Source organism: Equus caballus, chromosome 21 (genome assembly GCF_041296265.1).
Source record: "Equus caballus isolate H_3958 breed thoroughbred chromosome 21, TB-T2T, whole genome shotgun sequence".
NCBI lineage: Eukaryota > Metazoa > Chordata > Mammalia > Perissodactyla > Equidae > Equus > Equus caballus.
The window spans coordinates 26,514,400-26,535,160 of NC_091704.1; the positions used below are offsets into that span (position 1 = coordinate 26,514,400).

At 39.9% G+C, this 20,761-nt stretch overlaps 1 protein-coding gene and 1 non-coding gene across 2 annotated transcripts in view; both read right to left on the reverse strand.

The window, feature by feature from the left end:
• Positions 1-2,394: 2,394 nt before the first annotated feature.
• ZSWIM6 (zinc finger SWIM-type containing 6) overlaps positions 2,395-20,761 on the reverse strand; it is a 185,162-nt gene continuing 166,795 nt past the window's right edge. The window contains exons 8-14 of the mRNA XM_023625632.2: positions 18,448-18,594; positions 16,879-17,139; positions 12,975-13,110; positions 9,903-10,060; positions 9,090-9,253; positions 6,721-6,802; positions 2,395-5,127 (exon numbers count right to left, since the gene is read on the reverse strand). Of these exons, the coding sequence (XP_023481400.1) occupies positions 4,265-5,127; positions 6,721-6,802; positions 9,090-9,253; positions 9,903-10,060; positions 12,975-13,110; positions 16,879-17,139; positions 18,448-18,594 (1,811 nt within the window). The 3' untranslated portion in view covers positions 2,395-4,264. The remainder of the gene's footprint in view (positions 5,128-6,720; positions 6,803-9,089; positions 9,254-9,902; positions 10,061-12,974; positions 13,111-16,878; positions 17,140-18,447; positions 18,595-20,761) is intronic.
• MIR8958 (microRNA mir-8958) lies at positions 18,014-18,152 on the reverse strand. Its single transcript, NR_127961.1, has one exon. It is a non-coding gene; the product is annotated as a microRNA mir-8958 (primary transcript).

The window sequence follows — 20,761 nt, forward strand, 5'->3', positions numbered from 1 at the left end:
TTAGAAAAAGCTCAGCTCTCCTTTGCTACTATATTGTATTATTATAATATTGTGACTACAGTGACTTAATAACTTTTATTCAACTGACAATATTTGAAAGTCATGAAACACTCATTTCCTGAAACCACAGCTTCTATTCGCAAATGAAATCACAAATCAAGAGCAGCGAAGTGCTGAATTCTACGGTCCAGGCTACATTTAGAAGAAATTCTCTTGCCTTTGAATAATCTAAGCTTGCCACTTCTTCCATTTCTCCTGTTATTCAATTTTAACAATCTGAGGACTTTTTCTAGCACTGGCCCACTGAAAGCTAAGAAAACATGTCCATATCAACTCAGTTTATTTGTTTACGTGACCGGTTATAAACAAGGAGTTGATGTCATGGTGGTTCAAGAATGTTGGCTAACAGATGGGCACAAGGCAACTTTTTGGGGTGATGAATATGTTCATTATTTTGATTGTGGTAATGGTTTCATGGGTGTATACATAGGTCAAAACATCAAATTGGGCACTTTAAAAATATGTCATTTATTGTATGTCAATTATGGCTCAATAAAACTGTTTAAAAGAAAAAAAAGAATGTTGGCTAAAATAGGGATGGGAAGGTAACGTGGGTTCATTTGTCATCCCTGGTCTCCATCTCTACTCTAAATGGCCACAATGACTGTAAGATGTCTCTGCAAAGACGGTCCAGGAACACAGAAGGATGTTCTGTCAGGGAAGATCTCAAACTCTTGGTTCCTCCAAGTGGCCTTTCCTCTTCCTTTGCTGACCCTCCTCCTGAATCTGCCTCATTACAAAATGTCCTCGTGTTTTAATGGACCCACATGAATTTAGATTTACCCTTAAGCAGCATCAGCTTTCAAAAAACTAAGAATAAACCTCCAAAACAGAACCAATTTTCCTATCATTTTATAGTTTTGATTTTTATTTCTACTTGGCATTAATGAGATTTTAAAATGTTACCATGGACTCACTTATTTCAACTTCCACCTATTGACAACCTCTTGACATTTAGATTCTACTGTTAAGACTGGATGTCAAAGAGAAACTTTAAAAATATTTCAATGAGGGGTTGGTCCAGGGGCGTAGTGGTTGAGTTCGTGTGCTCTGCTTTGGCAGCCCCGGTTTCACAGGTTTGGATCCTGGGCGCTGACCTACACAGAACTCATCAAGCCATGCTATCTTTGGTGGCATCCCACATACAAAACAGATGAAGATCGGCACAGATGTTAGCTCAGGGGCAATCTTCCCTAAGCAAAAAGAGGAAGATTGGCAACAGATGTTAGCTCAGGGCCAGTCTTCCTCACCAAAAAAAGTAATAATAATTTCAAGGGATTAAATATTCTGAAAATTGTAGCTTAAAAAAACCTATTTGCCAATATCACTTCCAGATATATATCTACAAGAACTGCACGCAGGAAGTATCAAAGAGATACTTGCACATCCAAGTTCACAGCAGCACTATTTACAATAGCCAAGAGATAGAAGCAACCCAAATATCTGATGGATAAATAAACAAAATGTGGTATATACATACAACGGAATACCATGCAGCTTTTAAAAGGAAGGAAACCCTCTCACATGCTAGACATGGGTGAACATGGAGGACACTCTGCTAAGTGAACTAAGTTAGTCACAAAACGACAAATACTGTATAATCCCACTTACGTGAGGTCTCTAGAGTAATCAACTTCACAGAGAGAGAAAGGAGAATGGTGGTTACCAGGGTCTAGTGGAAGGGAGAAAAAGGGGAGTTGTTTAACAGGCATAGAGTTTAGTTCTGCAAGATGAGGAAGTTCTGGGGGTCTGTTTCACATCAACGCAAATATACTGAACACTGCTGAGCTGTACACTTAAAAAATGGCTACGATTGCAAATTTCATGATGTGTCTTCCTACCACACACAAAAAACCAAAGTACATTTGCATCATTTTACATACAGATCTTTGATGGAGGTGGGTTGTACGGATCCTTACAATGCATATATCGCATTTACCCCTTACAATACAATTTCTTTTTAAACCACAAACACACACAAAAACCTCTCATAAACTTAGCATTTATTAAATATATTAAGTACTGGGCATCCTAATTATAGCTTATTAATTAGGGACGAATGACCAAGTGTACAGACTGAAGAAAAACTGGCTGTTCTGTCTCATATTTTATCTTTGTGATTATCTGATTTATGCCTGTCTCCTCCACTAAGCAGAGAGTTAAGCTTCCGTGTCTGGTTTTGTTCACCATTATATCTCCAGGGCTTAGAAAACAGTACATACATATTTATCAGCTGAATTAATATAGAATTAAACACTTGGAGATGTCGTAACACCCAGGTCTATAATCACCAAATTCAAGTGTAATAAGAGATATACCATAAAGGAGGCAGAATCAACTTTCAAAAAACTAATTTTAATCAAAACAAAAATTGTTGATCATTAACAAGTTTATAAAACAGTGATTTAGTTACATAAATAAATTGATATCAGTGTATCAAATCTTAATTACTTTCAACTTCATGAGCATGTTTACATGGGTGATGAAGTACAACCTTTTTTTTTTCTTTTTACCTATTATAATAAATAAAATGGAGCGCATGAAATAGTTCTTCTAAACAAAAATACCTACAAACATACCTCTAGCATGTTCTCTAATGAAGGGAACAAGAGACACTGGACAACTTTTGCACCAAAACATAAAAATTGCTTTAAAAAGCACAAGATTACAGAACCATCAGCTAAAGTAAAGACACTATACTGTAACCAAAGTTGGTATTTAATAATATAATGAACAGTTTGGTAGTTAGATCTCCAGTTTGGTTATTTTAAAGCATTAAGACAAGGCAAGATAGAAGGCTGCTTTCGTTTTGAGTAATTCTAGAGAAAATAAAACATATTTAAAAAAAAAGAAAGAAAACTGAAAAGTAGAACAGTCATACCTACACAACTTTCTGTCCTGCACAAAGTCAAAATACCTATGCAGAATAGATCTATAATATATATAATGTTACTTGTGCACAAAGGTTAGCTTATTATTAGCTCACTGCAAAGGCGTAATGTATCATATGTCAATTGTCTTGGAAAACATTTTGCGTTTTGTGTCAAAAGGATATTTCTTTTAAGTTTCCTAGGCTAGGAGGCACGAACCCCAGTTCCGGCATACTGTATATTCTTAATGCTAAGGCTTGCTGCTCTGGCTGTGGATTTTGTTGTCCCTCTTTATTCTAGTGCCTGTTACAAGCATGTGTGGTGTAGTGGTTGTTGTCGGTGGTGGTGGTGGTGTGTCTTGTGTCTATGTGTATACATATATATATGTATACAGAAGTTGTATAAATATATATACATATAGAATTTCTCCCAATAGATCTCAGTCCAACCATGCAATCCAGAAGGTGGCTCTGCATAGACGCCCAGCATGAAGTTCACCGCCTGAGCCAACCCTGAAGCAAGGCGCACTTTTAGTCCTTCTGATAGGTTTTCTCTCAGTTTTTTTTGTTTTTGTTTAAAACCAAGCTACTGCAGCTTCAAGTATTTTGCGTTACATAGAATATTTTTTATAAATTAGTTAATGTTATATTTTCAATATTCAGACATATACTATAATATATATACAGTACAATAAATGCTCTCATTCTTTTTTTAATTTTTTTTGATAAATCCCTGAGAATGTATGTTGACAGTCGCGAAGTTTCCACATGCACAAGCATCGTGTGCCATGCTTCTGGACGAACAGCACTGCAAAGCCACGTGGGTCAGCCTTTTAACTATTAGTATTTCATTTTGTTGGTTTGTTTAAATATGCTGAAAATGTAAAGATGAGTTACAAAGGAGTAAAGCTGAATCCATTCGAGGTACTTATCACAGGATGGAGGTGTTCTGTTTGGTTTTAAAGCCATTTCGATTACTTTTTTGAGGCTGTGAACGTAGACAGAAAACAGGAGAGCTGTGTGGACTTTTGCCACTCGACAACATATACTCAGTGTAAACCAAACCTTTTTAACCTCTCTCTCATACAAAACCAAAAAAAGAATTAAAAAAATATAACAAAAGGAAAGAAAAACAAAAAGAAAGAAAAAGGGAAAAAATTAAAAACACACAAACTTTCACAACATGACAATTTAGTCAGCAAACGCAATAGAACTATACACATATAATACCGGTGTGGCTCTGTTCTTTAAGTTAAAAAGGGTACAAAGGCAGGCTCAAGTAAAAACAAACCGCCCCTCCCCGCCCACCCCCCGCCCCCACTCATCCGAGTTCCATCAACCGAACCTCTCCCGAACCAGCATCATCAGTTTCTTTTTGCCTTTGTAGATTTGTTTCAGGTTGTCAATAAACTGTGTAAACTGAATGTGTCCATCATGCGCCATTAGGAAGGTCTCTCGGGCCTTGCTGAGGAACTCGATAAACTCACTATAGTGCCGAGGACTGATGTGCGTGAGTCGTGAGTGCGTTGTGTTGATATAGGCCCCGATCGTGGCATCCAGGAGTTGCCTCAAGGGGGCTTTGTCCAGTGACATGAGCTTACCAGAGTTCCTCCTTCCGTGAAGTCCCACCATGCCAGGAGTGGTCAGGGTGCATCTGCGCAAAATGTCTGACAGTACCGTTGCACACTTGACACTCTTGACCACCAGAGGTATTATAGCTGCAAGCTCATTTTTACCAAGGGAGTGGCTGAGCGCACAGGCCCACAAAACGTCATTAATGGCAGGGTGCGTGTCCTGATTGTAGCTCAGGTTGAGATGGGTCATGGCCAGGGTGGCCAGCTTGTAGGCCCTCATGGGGTACCCACGGTGCTCCATGTACCGTGCTATCGTAAAGAGCTGGGTGTAGCTCATGCCGGTTGTAGCAGCGTCGAGAACAATTTGGTACGCCGTCTCAAAAGCTATGTGATCCTTTTCGCACAGGGTCAGCGCAGAGAGGGCACAGTTCTGAGGGTCCTTCATGGCGCACTGCAGTGCGAGTGTCCGGGCACTGCTGGCCAGCTTTTCCTGCTGGTGGCAGTCCAGGTGGAGACGGACGATGGTGCTGTTGGACATCACGGTGGTCGCAACTATACTTGTGGCCTCAGTGGGAGTAAAGAGCGTAAACCAGCTCTGCATGATGCTATCCAGGGCATAAACACCTGCAAGGAACACAGAGAAGGCCTGTTACTGACGAGGAGGCTGCCTATTTCCACTTTATAATCAATGCTTACATTGTTAACCATCACAGGACACGAGCTGGGCCAGAAAACCCTGTAAGGTAATGTGCCTGGGAGCAAGCTTTTAGAATAAGGTTATCATAGATTGTTATTCAGTGAAATGCCTGAAAGGAACATGAACTTGCTGTAATAAAGAACTAATCCTCTCGGTAGCTGGTATTTGCACTGTGCTGCTTGCCATTTCAGACAATGGCTTTTTGCTAATGAGTTCTAGTTCACTGGGGCCTCCTGTCAGTTACCAACTACAGAATTTGTGTCTGAAAAACTACAACTCTTACCAAAATAGAGAACCTTTATATGGTGTGATTGTGTGTAAGTTTAAAGTATGCACAATACAAAATGATTAAGACACACAAAGAAGCAGGAAACTGTAACCCATAATCAAGAGAAAAAAGCCAAGAGAAGCAGACCTACAGATGACTCAGATGTTAGAAACAGCTGACAGGTCTTTAACCATTTTAAGCACAGAGACCCAATATGCCTCAACTGTAGGAAAATCCTAAACGTGAGTGATGTAAAGAAAAGGTGCTAAATTGCAGAGAGAAATTAGCTGTACATGTTGGTGCAGGGGTAGAGAAGTTGAGTGGCACTTCTGGAACTGCCATTATCTCTGTATTGCTTCACTAAAACATCACTTCAATAATCTAAACCTAATTTTTAAACTGAGATCAATTTTCCTTTTTCCAAAATAACAAACCATTATTGAGTAATAAAAGAAAAAAAAAAGAATTTTACAGTGTCTACTGTGTATCTAAACACTGAGGTGACAGTGACTTCTCAGCAAGAGCTGTGTGTACTTTTCTGACGCAAACAGGAAGAGAGTTTAACCAACATCTATTTTAAACAGCCCCCATTTTGTTTGTGTTTGTTTGTTTGTGTTTGTCCTTAGTACTGACGTCCTGCTGCAGGGGGAGAAATCTGGCTGGCGGGTCTCACACACTGCAGCTCACAGGCAGCCACGGAATCCTCTTACAGCTGGCTCCACATTCTCACACATCTGAGAGCTCACCTAAACCACACCCAGTGGTCATGTCTTGGCTGGATACCACGACATTCGCCCTCAGAGGAAGAAGAAAAAACGCAGTGCAACTAGATAACTTCACATTATTTTCATTAAAATGGACTGAGCCACTAACCTACAGTCTCAAGTTAGTTTCAAAGGTGGTTTCCAATCTACCCAAGATTCACTCCGGAACCCTTTAATATAAAACTGTAAACTTGATTACCACACAAGGTTACGAAAGGCCCTGAAGAGTGACAGAACTGAAGAAAAAAATGTTTACTCTCTGACTTGCTCCATTTTAAACAAGAGGTTAGAGCCCCACAAACGTGACAGTTTGGAAGAGGACCAACGCAAGTGTGGATAACTGAAGGGTGGAGCTGGGGGTTGGGGGAAGGGGCAGGAGCCTTGGAGCAGTCAACGTAAAAGAGTAACGACGCTCTTCCATCTGGAAATGATGAGTTAAATCCAACCATGAGGCACCTGGGAAAGCTCCTCCTCCCAAGCTGACCTACCCACTTCAGTAGCACAGGTTACCAGCCACCTGACCATCTCCCGCCGTCGCCAATTTAAGGTAGACAGTGTCATTCGCATAACCTATAAAGACAGGATAACAAAACGTTTTGGAAGATTATCCTAAGTCAATGGAAAAAGAAAACAATTCATTACAAGGTATAAATTACTAGGCACACTCCCTACTACGGGGTGGAAGGAAAGCCTTCTTTAGAACAAAGCTCTGCCCATGAATTTAGAGTTGTCCATGGCTTCCCTAGCTGGCCTTGCCCCATAACCTAAGAGGCAGGAGGTCCACATTCTATTCCTAGCGGGCCAGCGGACCAGATGTGGCATCCTGGGCAAGTCACTCAATCAATCACTCTTTTCATCTGCAAAATCAGAGGCTGGACTGGAGCATTAAACACAGTCCATGCCGCCTTCTCCTCCCCAGCTTTAACATTCCCTGGTTCTAGATTTCTGAGGCTCTTCATGAATTAATTCTGACTAGGAACCCTCAATTGGCAAAGGGGTATTTTATAATAATCATTATAGTTATTCCTTCAATCTCTGATTGCTCTTTTCTGGTGATTATGAAGATAACCCCAGGTCTATGGAAAGATATCATCGTTGGCATCATTAGTGATTTGATTTTGTTTTTCACTTTCTAATAAGAGATCCTAACATAAAATTATCCATCTCGGGGCCAGCCAGGTGGTGTGGTGGTTAAGCTCTTGTTCTCCGCTTTGGCAGCCCAGGGTGTGTGGGTTCAGATCCCAGGCTCGGACCTACACACCACTCATCAAGCCACACTGTGGCGGCATCCCGCATAAAACAGAGGAAGACTGGCACAGATGTTAGTTCAGGGCCAATCTTCCTAAAGCAAAAAGAGGAAGATTGGCAACAGATGTTAGCTCAGGGCCAACCTTCCTCACACACACACAAATTATCCATCTCTTCCTGCTTGCTTTCCCTGTTCTTTAAGATTCAGAACATCCAGGGACATAACACTCCTAAAGCTTTGGAAAGGCCTTGTGGGATTCCTTTCTGGGGCCTAGAAAGAATGAGGCAGGGTATGAGCTCTCAGCAGTTTGCCATTTATCCAAAAAATCTGCCAGACTTCCAAATAACGAGAAAGCTTGTGTTAATGGTTCTTTCCTTTTTTTTTTTTTTTTTGTTTGTTTGTTTGTTTGTTTTTTTGGAGGAAGATTAGCCCTCAGCTAACTACTGCCAGTCCTCCTCTTTTTGCTGAGGAAGCCTGGCTCTGAGCTAACATCCGTGCCCATCTTCCTCTAGTTTATACGTGGGACGCCTACCACAGCATGGCTGCCAAGCAGTGCCATGTCCGCACCCGGGATCCGAACCAGCGAACCCTGGGCCGCCGAGAAGTGGAACGTGAGAACTTAACTGCTGCGCCACTGGGGCGGCCCCGTGTTAATGGTTCTTTCTGCATCATACCTTTAAGAGGCAAATGATGATAAAATATGACAAATAACAAAAATTTATTTTTAAAAAGAAACTTCTAAAATGCATTGTATAGCTTAAATGCAATCTCCTAGACCGTCTGCTTGTACAGTACTATATATGGGAAGTACATTTTCCTGTAATTCCTTTCTTTAAACTTTATTATTAATCACTGGAAGAATTCATAACTAGAAAACCAGATTAATCATCTAATCAGGGCATTGTATTCCCCATACTTTAGGTAACTGAAGGATAACAATTTCTTTCATTGCTTTTTATTAGGGGGTAAGGAACAAACGTTAACAGAGATTCCCTGAGAAGAGAAGAAATACAAACTTTTCAGTTCCTGGTTTACACAGTAATCTTTTCAGAAACTATAAGGAAGCAAACACCTATCTGCATGACTAACTCAAAATGTCCTTGGTCATGTGTCTAAGCAGGCCTGCTGGAAGCTGAAACTGGACCCTGGCCCAGTCGTTCCTCCTGTACCTCATTTTCTCAGGGTTATAAAAAGGAGCCAGAACTGCCCACCTTTATGAAAATGCAAACATCAATAAAAATGCACACTTCCTCTAAAAATTTAACCCTAACAGCTGAATCTTTATTATACATGATGGCTTTATTTAAGCCTCTTATTAGAAATAATTCTCCATGCAGTGACGTTAAGGCTGTAAATCAGAAAATTTTTTTTTTTATTGAAAGATACTAATAGGGCTTCCAAATGTAAGCCCCTGCCTCTCAGGCAGCAGTCCCGTGGAGCAGGGAATGACCACCACTCTGAGTACAGTGCTCTCCGGAAGCCTAACAGATTTGTGCACCAAAGAGTCATTTACCAGCACTAACGAACCCAAACAAAGAGAAACCTCAGTAAGATGGTGCCTGGAGGTAGCAGTCCTCCGTGCCCCAGGGAAGCCCACCAGTCACGAACCTGCAGACCCAGCTCCAGAGACACTTTCAAAAGAGTGATGTCTGGCAAACTGTCCATGAGAGTTGCTATTTTAAATGCATCTTGGGCAAGCTTGAAGATGTGGGATGAGGAGTGAATGTTTTTCTGGATGGATTCTAACACTGTTTCCAGCCTCCGAACATCGCCTGCAATGAACAAGGGAAAACCAAACCAAATCAAAGTAAAGCAAACAAACAAACAATTAATCATATAACAACATGCACATACAGATGCACATGCACACACAAAGGGAGGGAAAAAAGGAAACAAAACAAAACAATAAAGCACAAGTTAATTTACCTGAAATGTTCACAGATGGCACAGATGTTACAACTAAGTGTCCCAAGGTTACTGCAATGCCTAAGAATCTGGGCTTTAAAACAAGATACCCCGGGACACACCCTCAATGACTAAAAGCACATGTGACCCAGAAGCAACATGAGATAGTAAATAGTTCTCCTACTTCCTACTTATGTATCTTTGGTGAATATTTCAGGGAGAAAAAACACGTAACCTAGCTTTTTAATCCACTCCTGATCCTCAACTACCGTTTACATGGCACGCTAACTAAACCTGAACTCTGCTAGCAACAGGTTTAATGACGCAGTTGCTCAAAGAAAATGCCAAGTTCAAATGAATAGCACCTATTTTGTCTCATAAGTTAATATCTAAAGAAAAGGATCCTTTACAATCTAACGTTAGCATCACTATTGAGAATTTGATAGAAAATATGATCCTTAAAAAAAAAAAGGCAAACTAACAAAATAATCACAAGGCCTCAGGACAGCTCAGTACCTTTGGCAGCAGTCAGCATGGTGGATGCCAGCTCACACTGCTGGGATTCTATGTGGCTTAGAGTGAACCAACGAGGGTATCGGTTGGGAACAACTGATGCAATGTGGTGTGGGCGGGTGAGGTCTCCCGTTGGAGCAGTAGATTCCAATACTAGTAACCTGTAATGAGAAGACAAGACAGGTGGCTCCCAGTTATTACTTGTTTATCACTTTGGCCACAGGGACTGGCCGGAAGCCAGAGGAGTGGGTAGATGCGGGGAGAAGCTGCTCAGGTCCTTGATGCAGGAGGAGCTGGGACAGCTATACTCTACTGTCTGGCTGCCACAGTCACTTTGTTAATTGCTTGTTACCCAAACCTAAGAGATTTCCTTTCTTTAGTATCACTCAGAAAATTGCAATATTCAAGGAAATTAAGATGTAAAAATTAAAGGTCTGAAACACAAGTCTTGATGTTTACCTACATTAATATTTTTTAATCTTCTCACTCACTAAAAAACAAAAATCAGGAGAAACCGAGTGTCAAGGGAATATTTAAGGCTGGGATGACAACAGGCAGGTATCAGTGCATAGCTGAGACAAATAAGCTAAACTTACGAAAACAGAGAGGGGAAGTAAAAACAAAAATGACTTCCTTTCCACATATTCACACTTTCTACAGAATTAGTTCCTTATTACTTCAGGAATTTGTAGTTAGAACATGTTCTATCCATGACATAGGCGATGAGGAATGCAAATGATCCAAGTATTTGTCCCCTGACAGTCTTGCATAAATTCACTGTGTTTTCTGATTTCACTCAATCTTTGATTAAGAACATGTTGACAAATAAAGGACAATTATTGAAAATGAAATACAAGCTTAGTGATCTCTTTCAAATGCAAGTACCAAAGAGACCAGCAGAGTAGCTACAACTGTATTAATTCCTTCCCAGTCATCAAAACACTGACCTGCACACTCAGAACACCAGTGTTAGGGACTATGGAATAAGAGCTGGGGACAAAAAGGAGTTAGCAGCTCGGGCTGTGATGCTGGCCTTGGGGCCCCACCCAAGAGCAGTGACTGCTCTGGTAAGACAAATGCCTCCCCACCTTTTGCTTTTATCTAGGGACAAAGAGATGGTGGCATTAGAGGGTGACATGGTAGGAAATTAAGTAATAAGAATTTTGGTGGGGTTGCTATTTAGCTTTTTAAGACACCCAGAATGTCCCTGTATTCACGGGCAGACCTTTTCAGAGTTGCTGTAGAGGAAACTAGTCAACATTCCCGGAAAGAGGAGAAATGAGTGCTGGAGAAGTCCTTGCTCAGCTCCCGCCTGCCCCTACTTCCAGAAGGACCAAGAAGCAAATAAGCTACAAGTCTCTTTCCTTCCTGTTCCCCTGGAGGCCTTGAGATGCTGGAGGAGGTCACACTGCCTCCCTTCCATGGCAGTTCTGTGGCCGGCAGAGTAGTGGCAGGAAGAAGAAGAGTAGAGGTGGAAGACAATGTCCCTGGTGTTTGCTGGGATCCCCCTGAACAAACTGCCGGGGCAGCAACCAAGGGTGAACATCAATGAGTTTGCAAGTGTTATAAAAGCAAGCCTTTCCGCCTGGCAGACACCTTCACACAAGCCAGAATCACAGAAAAAGCTTATGCTATTTTACTCTTAAACTTAACAGTGGCCGTGGCAATAGCATCTGGTGGCATCACAACATCATCATCCTTCCCGTTACAACAGGAGCAGAATTCTAAGGATTTGAATAAGTATAGAGCTGAGCATCTGTCTTCATCTGACAACTTCCATTTCAGCTTCCAAAATTGGGAATAGGAACTCATAAACTGTGCTCTAAAATACATACCAAGTGGTATAAAGTAATTTGGTGGGGAACTTTTGTTTGTATTAGCTATTTACTTTTTGGTATTTTAAAAATAGACAAGAGAACTTACAAGGTTTCTCTGATAGGTTAATGAGATTTCTTGTTGCCAAGGAAAGTATGTCAAATTAAAGGATGTCAGCCTCAACACACACTGACACACAGGTACACACTCACACACACACGCTCTATGCATAAAAATGCGGCCTCCTGAGAGACATAAGCGACAGTCACAAAGGCAAGGATTTGTTTTTGAGTCTACTACACTGGTTGCAGACATAGACTCTGAGGAAAAGCTTCTATGGAATCAAACTATTCTCCAGCACCCCAAGCTTGCAGGTGGGGACATGGCTTGTCTTTAGGTGACTATAACAGGCTCTAATCTGTATTTTAACATAGGAGTGTTTTAATTTAGAAAAAAAGGAAAAGCTCATGTGTTAAGAAAGGTGGATATTCCTTTCAGCTTCTTAAAGTTTAATAGGCTACATATAAGATTGAAAAACATAATCTTGAATTCATCAAAAAATATTTACCTAGAACAAGTTCATGATAAAAAATAATTTGGCGAATTGACTTTAAAAAGGAAAGTGAAAACAGAAAGGTGAGTGGCAGAGAACAACGTATTCTAACGTTATTACTGAAAAGGAGGGGCTGCGGAGGGGCTGGAAGCAGTCAGAGCTGAGGTGGGCAGATCCTAGGAGACCCGTAAGCGCGATGCCTCCAACACCCGATATAGGTGCCGGCTTCTCTCTCCCTCCAGTGAGATGATGGCCTTCCTGTACTATTGATGGAACGGGGAAGGACAGCAGCTGCGAAGGGACCCCTCAATTATTACAGTCAGTCAGGTATACTTATTAATTACCACTTGTTGCAAAAATCTAATTTTTCAAAACAATTAATTATTTAGGAAGGTTCCAACTTTGCTGCCTGTGGTTAAACTTGGCCTGAAATTATTTTCTATTCCCAAATTCTAGCTTCAAAAAAAAGTAGGAAAAAGCCACCATGAGCATGAGTATGACAGCAGTAAATGATACAATTCTTCCCTTACTTTAAAACAAGCCAACAAACAAACCACAACCACAACAATCCAAGAAGCATAAAGAAATAGTCTCTTCAGCTTTTCTGCTGCCTACAAGAAACATGAATGAATGACAAGTCAGTTAACGGCCATTTTTCCCAGCAGGGAACTTGGATCACCGTGGCCCGCTGGGCTGTGGATACGTACCGCATTGCTCTCAGTGCGATTTTGTATGCCAATTCAGCATCATGAGGTAGGAGAGAGGTGAAGAGATACTTGGCAAATGTGTGCATTGGAACGCTCTCCCGATGGATTATTTCGCCTAAACCACTATACGGTCCGGCTGTGGGAAGAGAGCATACACATTTTACATTCCTAAAAAAGGAACTGAAACTTCTTGTAAAGTATATTTTAAAATTTTTATGCAAAGTTATAACATATACAAGCTAATCTAGTTAAGAATGTAATCTAAGTGACACAGTAGAAAGGAATACAATTCTTAGTCAAAAATGATTCTACAGGGTATGGTATCTAGTATCAACTTCAGTTCAGGAACAACCCCCCAACGGTACACAGCTAAAACGAGAATCACAGAAGCAAGGGCAGAGCTCTCTCACATTGTAACTGCTTCAGAGAAAGAAACCCGATGAAGCATAAAACCTCACCGAATTCAAGAAAACATCCTCTCTCAACATGTGATATGTGAGCATCCAGATTTTCAAATGCACAGATGACTCTGCAGCTTAACTGTGGAAACCGCCCCTAGACCCGATCAGTCTGAGGGGCCCAGACAAGCCAGGTTTCCAGAAAAGAGTGCCCTGCTTCAGTGGGGAGGGGTGGGGATTCTGAACCACAAATTCCAATGCAAAGACTTTAAACATTGTCGTTACTAATAAGCAGAAATGGATGATAATTCACAGAAAGGATTAATGAAAGAAAAGTTGGTTAACCATCTGATACTCACCGTAGGCAAACGAAAAAAAAATTAAAGGAAGTGAAAATCTACCACTTTTTGGGCTCCAAAAAGACCAATTTTAAAAGCAAAATTCTATTTCAGCTGTCAAAACTCATTTAAGTTATGACAGGCCTGGTGGCAGGCCTGACTTCCCCTCCTCTGTGTGCTCTCTGAATGCTGCCCTAAGAAGAGCGTACAGACTTTAAAATAAATTGTGAAAGGAAACCACAGTGGTTAGTTCAACTACTTTCCACTTAGGTACTTTGAGGTTTAGTTACTGTAAAATGTTTAATATATTAGTTTCCATGTCACCTTTAGGTAACATCTGTTTCATGATTTCTACAATTATGAACCAGGACACTATTGCTCAAAGTACCTAATACGTTTGTTTTCCACAAGAAAAATCAGCCTGGCAAAGAGTTTAGAATGCAAGAAGTACAGTTCAGAAGAAACAGTGAGAGAAGTTACTGAACTGGGCAGTGGGTAGGAACATGACACATTCTAGATCATTTTAATAGAGGTTATTTTTAAATTTTATTCTTTTATTTTTTGGTTAGTATTTTTTAATTGTTCACTTCTTAAGGACTTTGAAAATCAAATAAACAACTTATTTTTTTACCCAGGCAAACTAAAATCCATCCTAGATTTCTAATTTTACCAAATCTATTGATCTTTTTCCTGTCTTTAGACATTTAAAAACGTTTTAGTGATTGATGTCCTACAAAAGTTGATATAGCATTAGAGAGTTCCAGCTTTAGTTCAGATAATGAGGCCATATTATTTATTATTATGGACTGAGTGTTTGTATCACCACTCCAATTCTTATGTTGAAGCCCCAACTCCCAATGTGAGTGTATGTGGAGACACGGCCTTTGTGGAGGTAAGGAAGGTTAAATGAGGTCACACGGTGGGGCCCTGATCCAGTAAGATTAACGTCCTTCTATGAAAGGACATCTGAGAGCCCTGAGTGCTCACTGGCTCTTGCTGTCTCTCTCTCTGCCTCCTGAGAGTAGGGGAGAAGAGAGCCATCCACAAGCCAGGAAGAGGGCCCTCACCAGAAATCAAACTGGCCAGCACCTTGATCTTGGAGTCCCAGCCTCCAGAACTGTGAGAAGTAAGTATCTGTTGTTTGAGCTGCCCAGTCTGTGGTATTCTGTCATGGCAGCCTGAGCAGACTAAGACACTAACTCTATTTTACTTAAGAACTAATTCTAGCAAACTTGTAGGTTATCCATGTTATTCATTTCTCCTCTATTTCCTTCCAATGTTTCCCTTAAACCATCAAATTACCTTTCTCTACTATGCAGGGAAAGCCAGGATGCATAATCAACACTTTGTTACGATACCTCCCAACAAGTAAAACATTCAGTCAGGTATCACAGAATTATCTGTGGATTAGTAATCAGTGTAATCCCTGAACTCCAGGATACTGAATAATGAAAAACTGAGATTTGGTACTAGGTTGCCCAAAAGTGCTTTTCCAATCTGCCAATTGACCCAACAGCCCAATATTGTGTCCAGAAGTGATTAACATAAGGCAGCAGTGCAGGGTTACTGCTTCCTCTTTTTCAGACACAGGAATCTGCTAACCAGTTTGCCCCTCAAATTCACAGAGTGAAAATGCACGAAGAACTTAGTGCCCCAGTGCAGTCAACTGAGTCATGGGGTGCTTATCTCCTGGAGCACACCGAAACGGGTCCTGGCTCCCCTCAGACCGCTTCCTGTCCTGCATCACCCACTCACTCTCCGCGGGCCCTTGTGGGGTCGCGAAAGGAGAGGAGGCTGGGATGAGTCAGCAACGCTCCTTATCAGGCACGGTTCTCACAGAAACGTCTCATGGGGAGGAACTAACCACAGACTCAGACAAAGTTAAAAAATATTTGTGAGTAATGAACATGGAGACAGTTAAAAAAACAAATGATAAACAGAACAGGCACTATTGACTTTGAAAAGCACACACCCTCTTCCTATCCATCAGTTAAGTGAAATCACATCAGGTACTAAGAGCCAGCATAAAAGTTTGTGGCTAACAAAACTGCTTATATCAAAGAAAACAGGAATGAAAGAATCAAGATCACCTGAAATTTGCCAAGACAGGCTTCTAGCTTTAGAAGGAAAAAAAACTTCAGGAGAGTGCTTCAAAAAATTATTAGGAATTTTTACCAAAATTAAGCACGTCATTAAGAAGAACATTTTCCCTTTAAAATGCATTTCTAAAACATACAAATGTATAATATATTTGATGTAAATATGTTCCTTCAAATAGATCTTTAGCTTTGGACAAATAAGAGATTTTGAAATGCTGTCTTCTCTGCATCCTTTCCCCATCGGTAACAGTTCTGAACATAAGATGAAGATGCCACACTTTGGGAGCCTCTCAGTCACAGAGAGGCCCACAGTAATAACACGCACGTACTTGAGAGAAGCAATTTTACCCTTCAGACATCACCTACATTTGTGCAAAAGATTAGGTTACCATACCAATTACACTTACTCTTTTCAAGAAAAAAAAATTTTTTTAAATAATGCCAATTAAAATTTTTAGGTCTTTTAGCTCTTGACCTTATAAAAAGAAGAAAATTAGACTTTGCCTTAGAGATTCTATGAAACTTTTAACTGGGGGGATCTAGACCTAATGAATTCTCTGAAGTAATCAGTCAGTGCAATGGAAATTCACTCCCGCAGCCTTCAGACCATTGTTTGTGTGTGCAAAGGACATACTCAAAACCCAGATGTCACGTAACAGCCAATATTTCAGAGGAATGCCAACCAATTTCCATTTTATTATTTAATTGATTAAGCAAAGAGGGACATGGCTATCAACAATAATTCACTAAATAGTAAACTCGCAATTTATCTCAGGAACAACATAGCATGAATAAAAAGTTCTTTTCAAAGCTTGTGGCGTTAAATGTGACATTTCTAACAGGCTATCCTACATGACTACCTAAATCAAATGGTACAGATCTAAACTTTTGTACTTTTTTATTAAGTAATACTATTTTTTGGATGGTGAACACGCCTATGACACTCAATGACTATACCAATCAGGATAATTACCATATTAAATACATTCATACAGTACTCTCAACGTAAGAAAGCTTAGTGCCTAAATAAAATAGGCTAAACAAGTCGAAAACTTCTTTATCAAATTACCTTCTAATAGGAAGACTGCTTGCTTGCGAAAAATTTTCACCAGTGTGTCATCCAGTTCAATTTCCTGAAGCTTGGCAATGAGCTGCTCCTCATTCCGGCAAACCTTCTCTTGTGTGTACAGCCCATCAGGCATGACGCGCTGCTGTCCCAGCCCTATCAGGGCCACCTCCACAGCTAGCGTTAAATAGGATTCCCCTTCTTCCAAGAACTTGTGTGCAGGGAGATGCTGGTATTCCAGAGACTTGCACTGTCCCATATTCTCTATAAAATGTGACAAAAGAATTCAGAGTTCAGAAACTACTTTTGCAGGTACTCTGATAGGTACAAATATTTATTTTACCCAGTACTATTAAAGGAGTTATTGACTTAATTCCAAGAAGGCCAGAAAACATGTGTTTTAGGTTAAAGTGCATAGCTTTCCAATCTCTTTTTAAAAATGATCATGAATGGCTAAATGTGTATGTTTTAAGAAATAGAGTATTACAAATATTTTGCTCCCATTGAAAATGAATCACCAAAGAAAACCATAAATCTAAGACTGTTCTACTAAAAATACTTGAGTGAAAAAATTTAATTAAACAAGAGTAAAATTACACTGTAATAGTTACCAACTTTTTAAAGCCTGGCATTAAAAAAAAAAGTTTCCAGGGGCTGGCCCCATGGCCGAGTGGTTAAGTTCACGTGCTCCGCTGCAGGCGGCCCAGTGTTTCGTTGGTTCCAATCCTGGGGGCAGACATGGCACTGCTCATCAGACCACGCTGAGGCAGCGTCCCACATGCCACAACTAGAAGGACCCACAACGAAGAATATACAACTATGTACTGGGGGGCTTTGGGGAAAAAAATTAAAAAAATAAAATCTTAAAAAAAACAAAAGTTTCCATACTTTTATCACAATGTTAAAATTTATAATGAAAAGAGTAGCAAACACAACATACGCAACCCAATTTCAAGGTCCTTTTTGCTATCAAAGAGTCATCAGTTATCACAAGAGGAATGATTCTTTGAGCATTCTCTTCTTTCTGTTAAGGTGTCTCTATTAGAAATTTTAACAAACTTCAACCAGCAAACTCCCAAGGAAAGCAAATTCAGAGTCATCCCTTTCACCCTTCCTGATAGAGTCTGGGTTACTCATAATCCATGAAGGCAACAACCGCAGGAGAAACTGTGGAGAGGTAAGATAATTAACCCTCTGAGCTCACCCAGCCATGGAAGCAGCAAAGGGACAATCATCCTTCCTCCCTCCCACATGATGCACATCCTTATTTTATGCCTTTATGCTGGAAAATAGTCATAAATGCAGATAAATTCTTAGATGCAGAATCACTGACTAGAAGGGAATAAATATTTTTCAAGTCTTGACACAGGCTGCCAACTATCGACTCTAAGACTCTCCCTGTGTGTAGAAGCTGGTCTGAAAATGCGGGCGTGCCCACTTCCCTGCTCTCTTGCTAAGTGTAGGTACCGTTAACCATAGGGATTCATAAAACAAACTGCAAAGAAAAACAATGACTAGTACCATTCAGGGTTTAGGAAAATAAGCACATGAGACAAAAGTCAACGGTTTTACCTGTAAAATCTGAGAACCCAGGGAAGCTTTCGTCATCAATGCGGCAGGCTTCCATAAGGCTGCTGAAAAGAGTGCCCACAGGGTCCAGGGGGTGTCCAACCCAGCCCTCCAGATTCGTTATCGAGGTTATGCTTTTATGCGGGAGCTCTGTGTAAGAAAAGGGAATTGACAGATGGAGAGAAGTAGAGGCAAGAAAGGCTTTACCACTTAATAGCAGCATCCTGACTAACACTGAATTCAGTTGGAAATTTCTCTTTAATTAAAAAACAAAGGCACATATAATCCCCAACTTGTGAACTCTTTGGAGTTCTAAAGGTTCATCTATAAATCAGTATAAAAGGTACTAACTTCCCAGGACAGCTCCCAAACATCTGTTTTAATTCATGTGTCCAGGATACTGGGTTAACATCACTACTTACACTATTAAATTATGTTGTCTGAGGAAAAACGGATTCTACATTTTCACCTGAGAAGCTAGGGGTAACCCCCCTCACTTCCCAGCAGATGCCTTAGAGAGGACGTCTAACGGAATCCCCCTGGTGTTACCAGTGGATAACTCTACGACTGTGTTAAGAAGATGCTCTCAGTCAGTCTAAGTTGGAGACTAGAGGGCAGCTGTAGCCTGAGCCAGACTGGACCCCCTAGGAGTATCATTAAGTTACTCCCCTCTCACCTTATGAAAGTCCTCCTTACCATGGATCTGTAAGCCATTTAAGAGGGGACCTTTGCCACAAAGGGGAACTACAGCAGAAGGTAACATGTAATTTGGATGAAACATAGCCTTTTCATTTTCTTCACAGAACGTTAGCACTTTCAAGTTCTTAAGTTAAATTACAGAGTGCTGAGAAAAAAGCTGCAAATATTTTAAGATATATTCCATTGTAAATAATGCAATATTTGACATCTGTTTAGTAAGGTAATAAATAATAGTAGTTCCTTCATAAAGGAAAATATAATAAACTCTATATAATATAAAATACACAAGAAAAAATTTGGCTTGGAAATAGCTAAAGAGTTATTCCATGAATCCAATATTCCTTTAGAAGTCTTCCCGTTTTGGACTATCAACTATCAGTACATAAAAATAAAGCACGGCCTGGCACAATCTATTAAAATTTATACAAGTTGGGTCCTAGATTCCTTGGAAAGGTCTTTCCCTTTGGTTTCTGTCACCAGCTTTCATGTAACTGGTATGAAAAAAGAACACGAGCATTACCTTTGGGAACAACTAAATATAAATGTTTGATGGGGGAAAATAGATACATATACATATCATTTCGAAATATATATTTGGTGAAGGGAAGTGTGCTTACACAAATAAAACACTATATTGTCAAGTAATGGAAAATAAGGATAAAATTTCATGAGGTATTTCCTCTTTCTTTTTACACAAAAATTGATGAAAAAACAGAAATGGAAGAAAAATATCCAAAAAGGAGTACGCTTTTTTTCACAATCAACAAACTAAGCTAAGTGAAATAAGACAGAGAAAGACAAATACCATATGATCTCACTTACATGTGAAATCTAAAAAAGCCAACAAAACCCAAGCTCCTAGAGAGAGAACAGACTGGTGGTTGCCTGAGGCAGGGCATGGGCAAAATGGGTGAAGAGGATCAAAAGGCACAAGCTTCCTGTTATAAAACAAATAAGTCCTGGGGATGTAATGCATAGCACAGTGACTGTACTTAATAATATTGTAGAGGACATTTGAAAGTTGCTAAGAAAGGAGATCTTAAAAGCTCTCATCACAAGAAAAGAAAATGTAACTATGTGTGGTGACAGATATTAACTAGAGTTATTGTGGTGATCATCACTTTGAAATATATAAATATCAAACCATTACGTTATACACTGAAAGTAACAATGTTATATGTCACTTATATCTCAAGTTAAAAAAAAACCTGACATATCACGCCAAATAGTACTGAAAATGTACAAGATATTTCATTTACCAATCTTGGCCACATAACAACTGTTACGGCAATTTAGAATTGTAACAGCTACGAAAAACCTGTTCTTAAACACGGACAAATCAAAAAAAGTAGGGAAAGATATAGGTATTGATGTGTAATCCTAGTAATAGTTAAGAATAATCTGAAATAAAAGTAAATAATATTTAATTTTATCCTGCTTGCAGGATAAAAGAGAAATGGGTCTAAGAGTGGCCTCAAAGACAATCAAAGGAGTCTAACAACATGCCTTCTAACTTACCTACATGAACTTTTTACACTCTGCATTTCTTAGATATTGCAACATTTCTATCAAACTCATTTAAGAAAAAACACTTCTTAGTAAATTTTATGATACGATT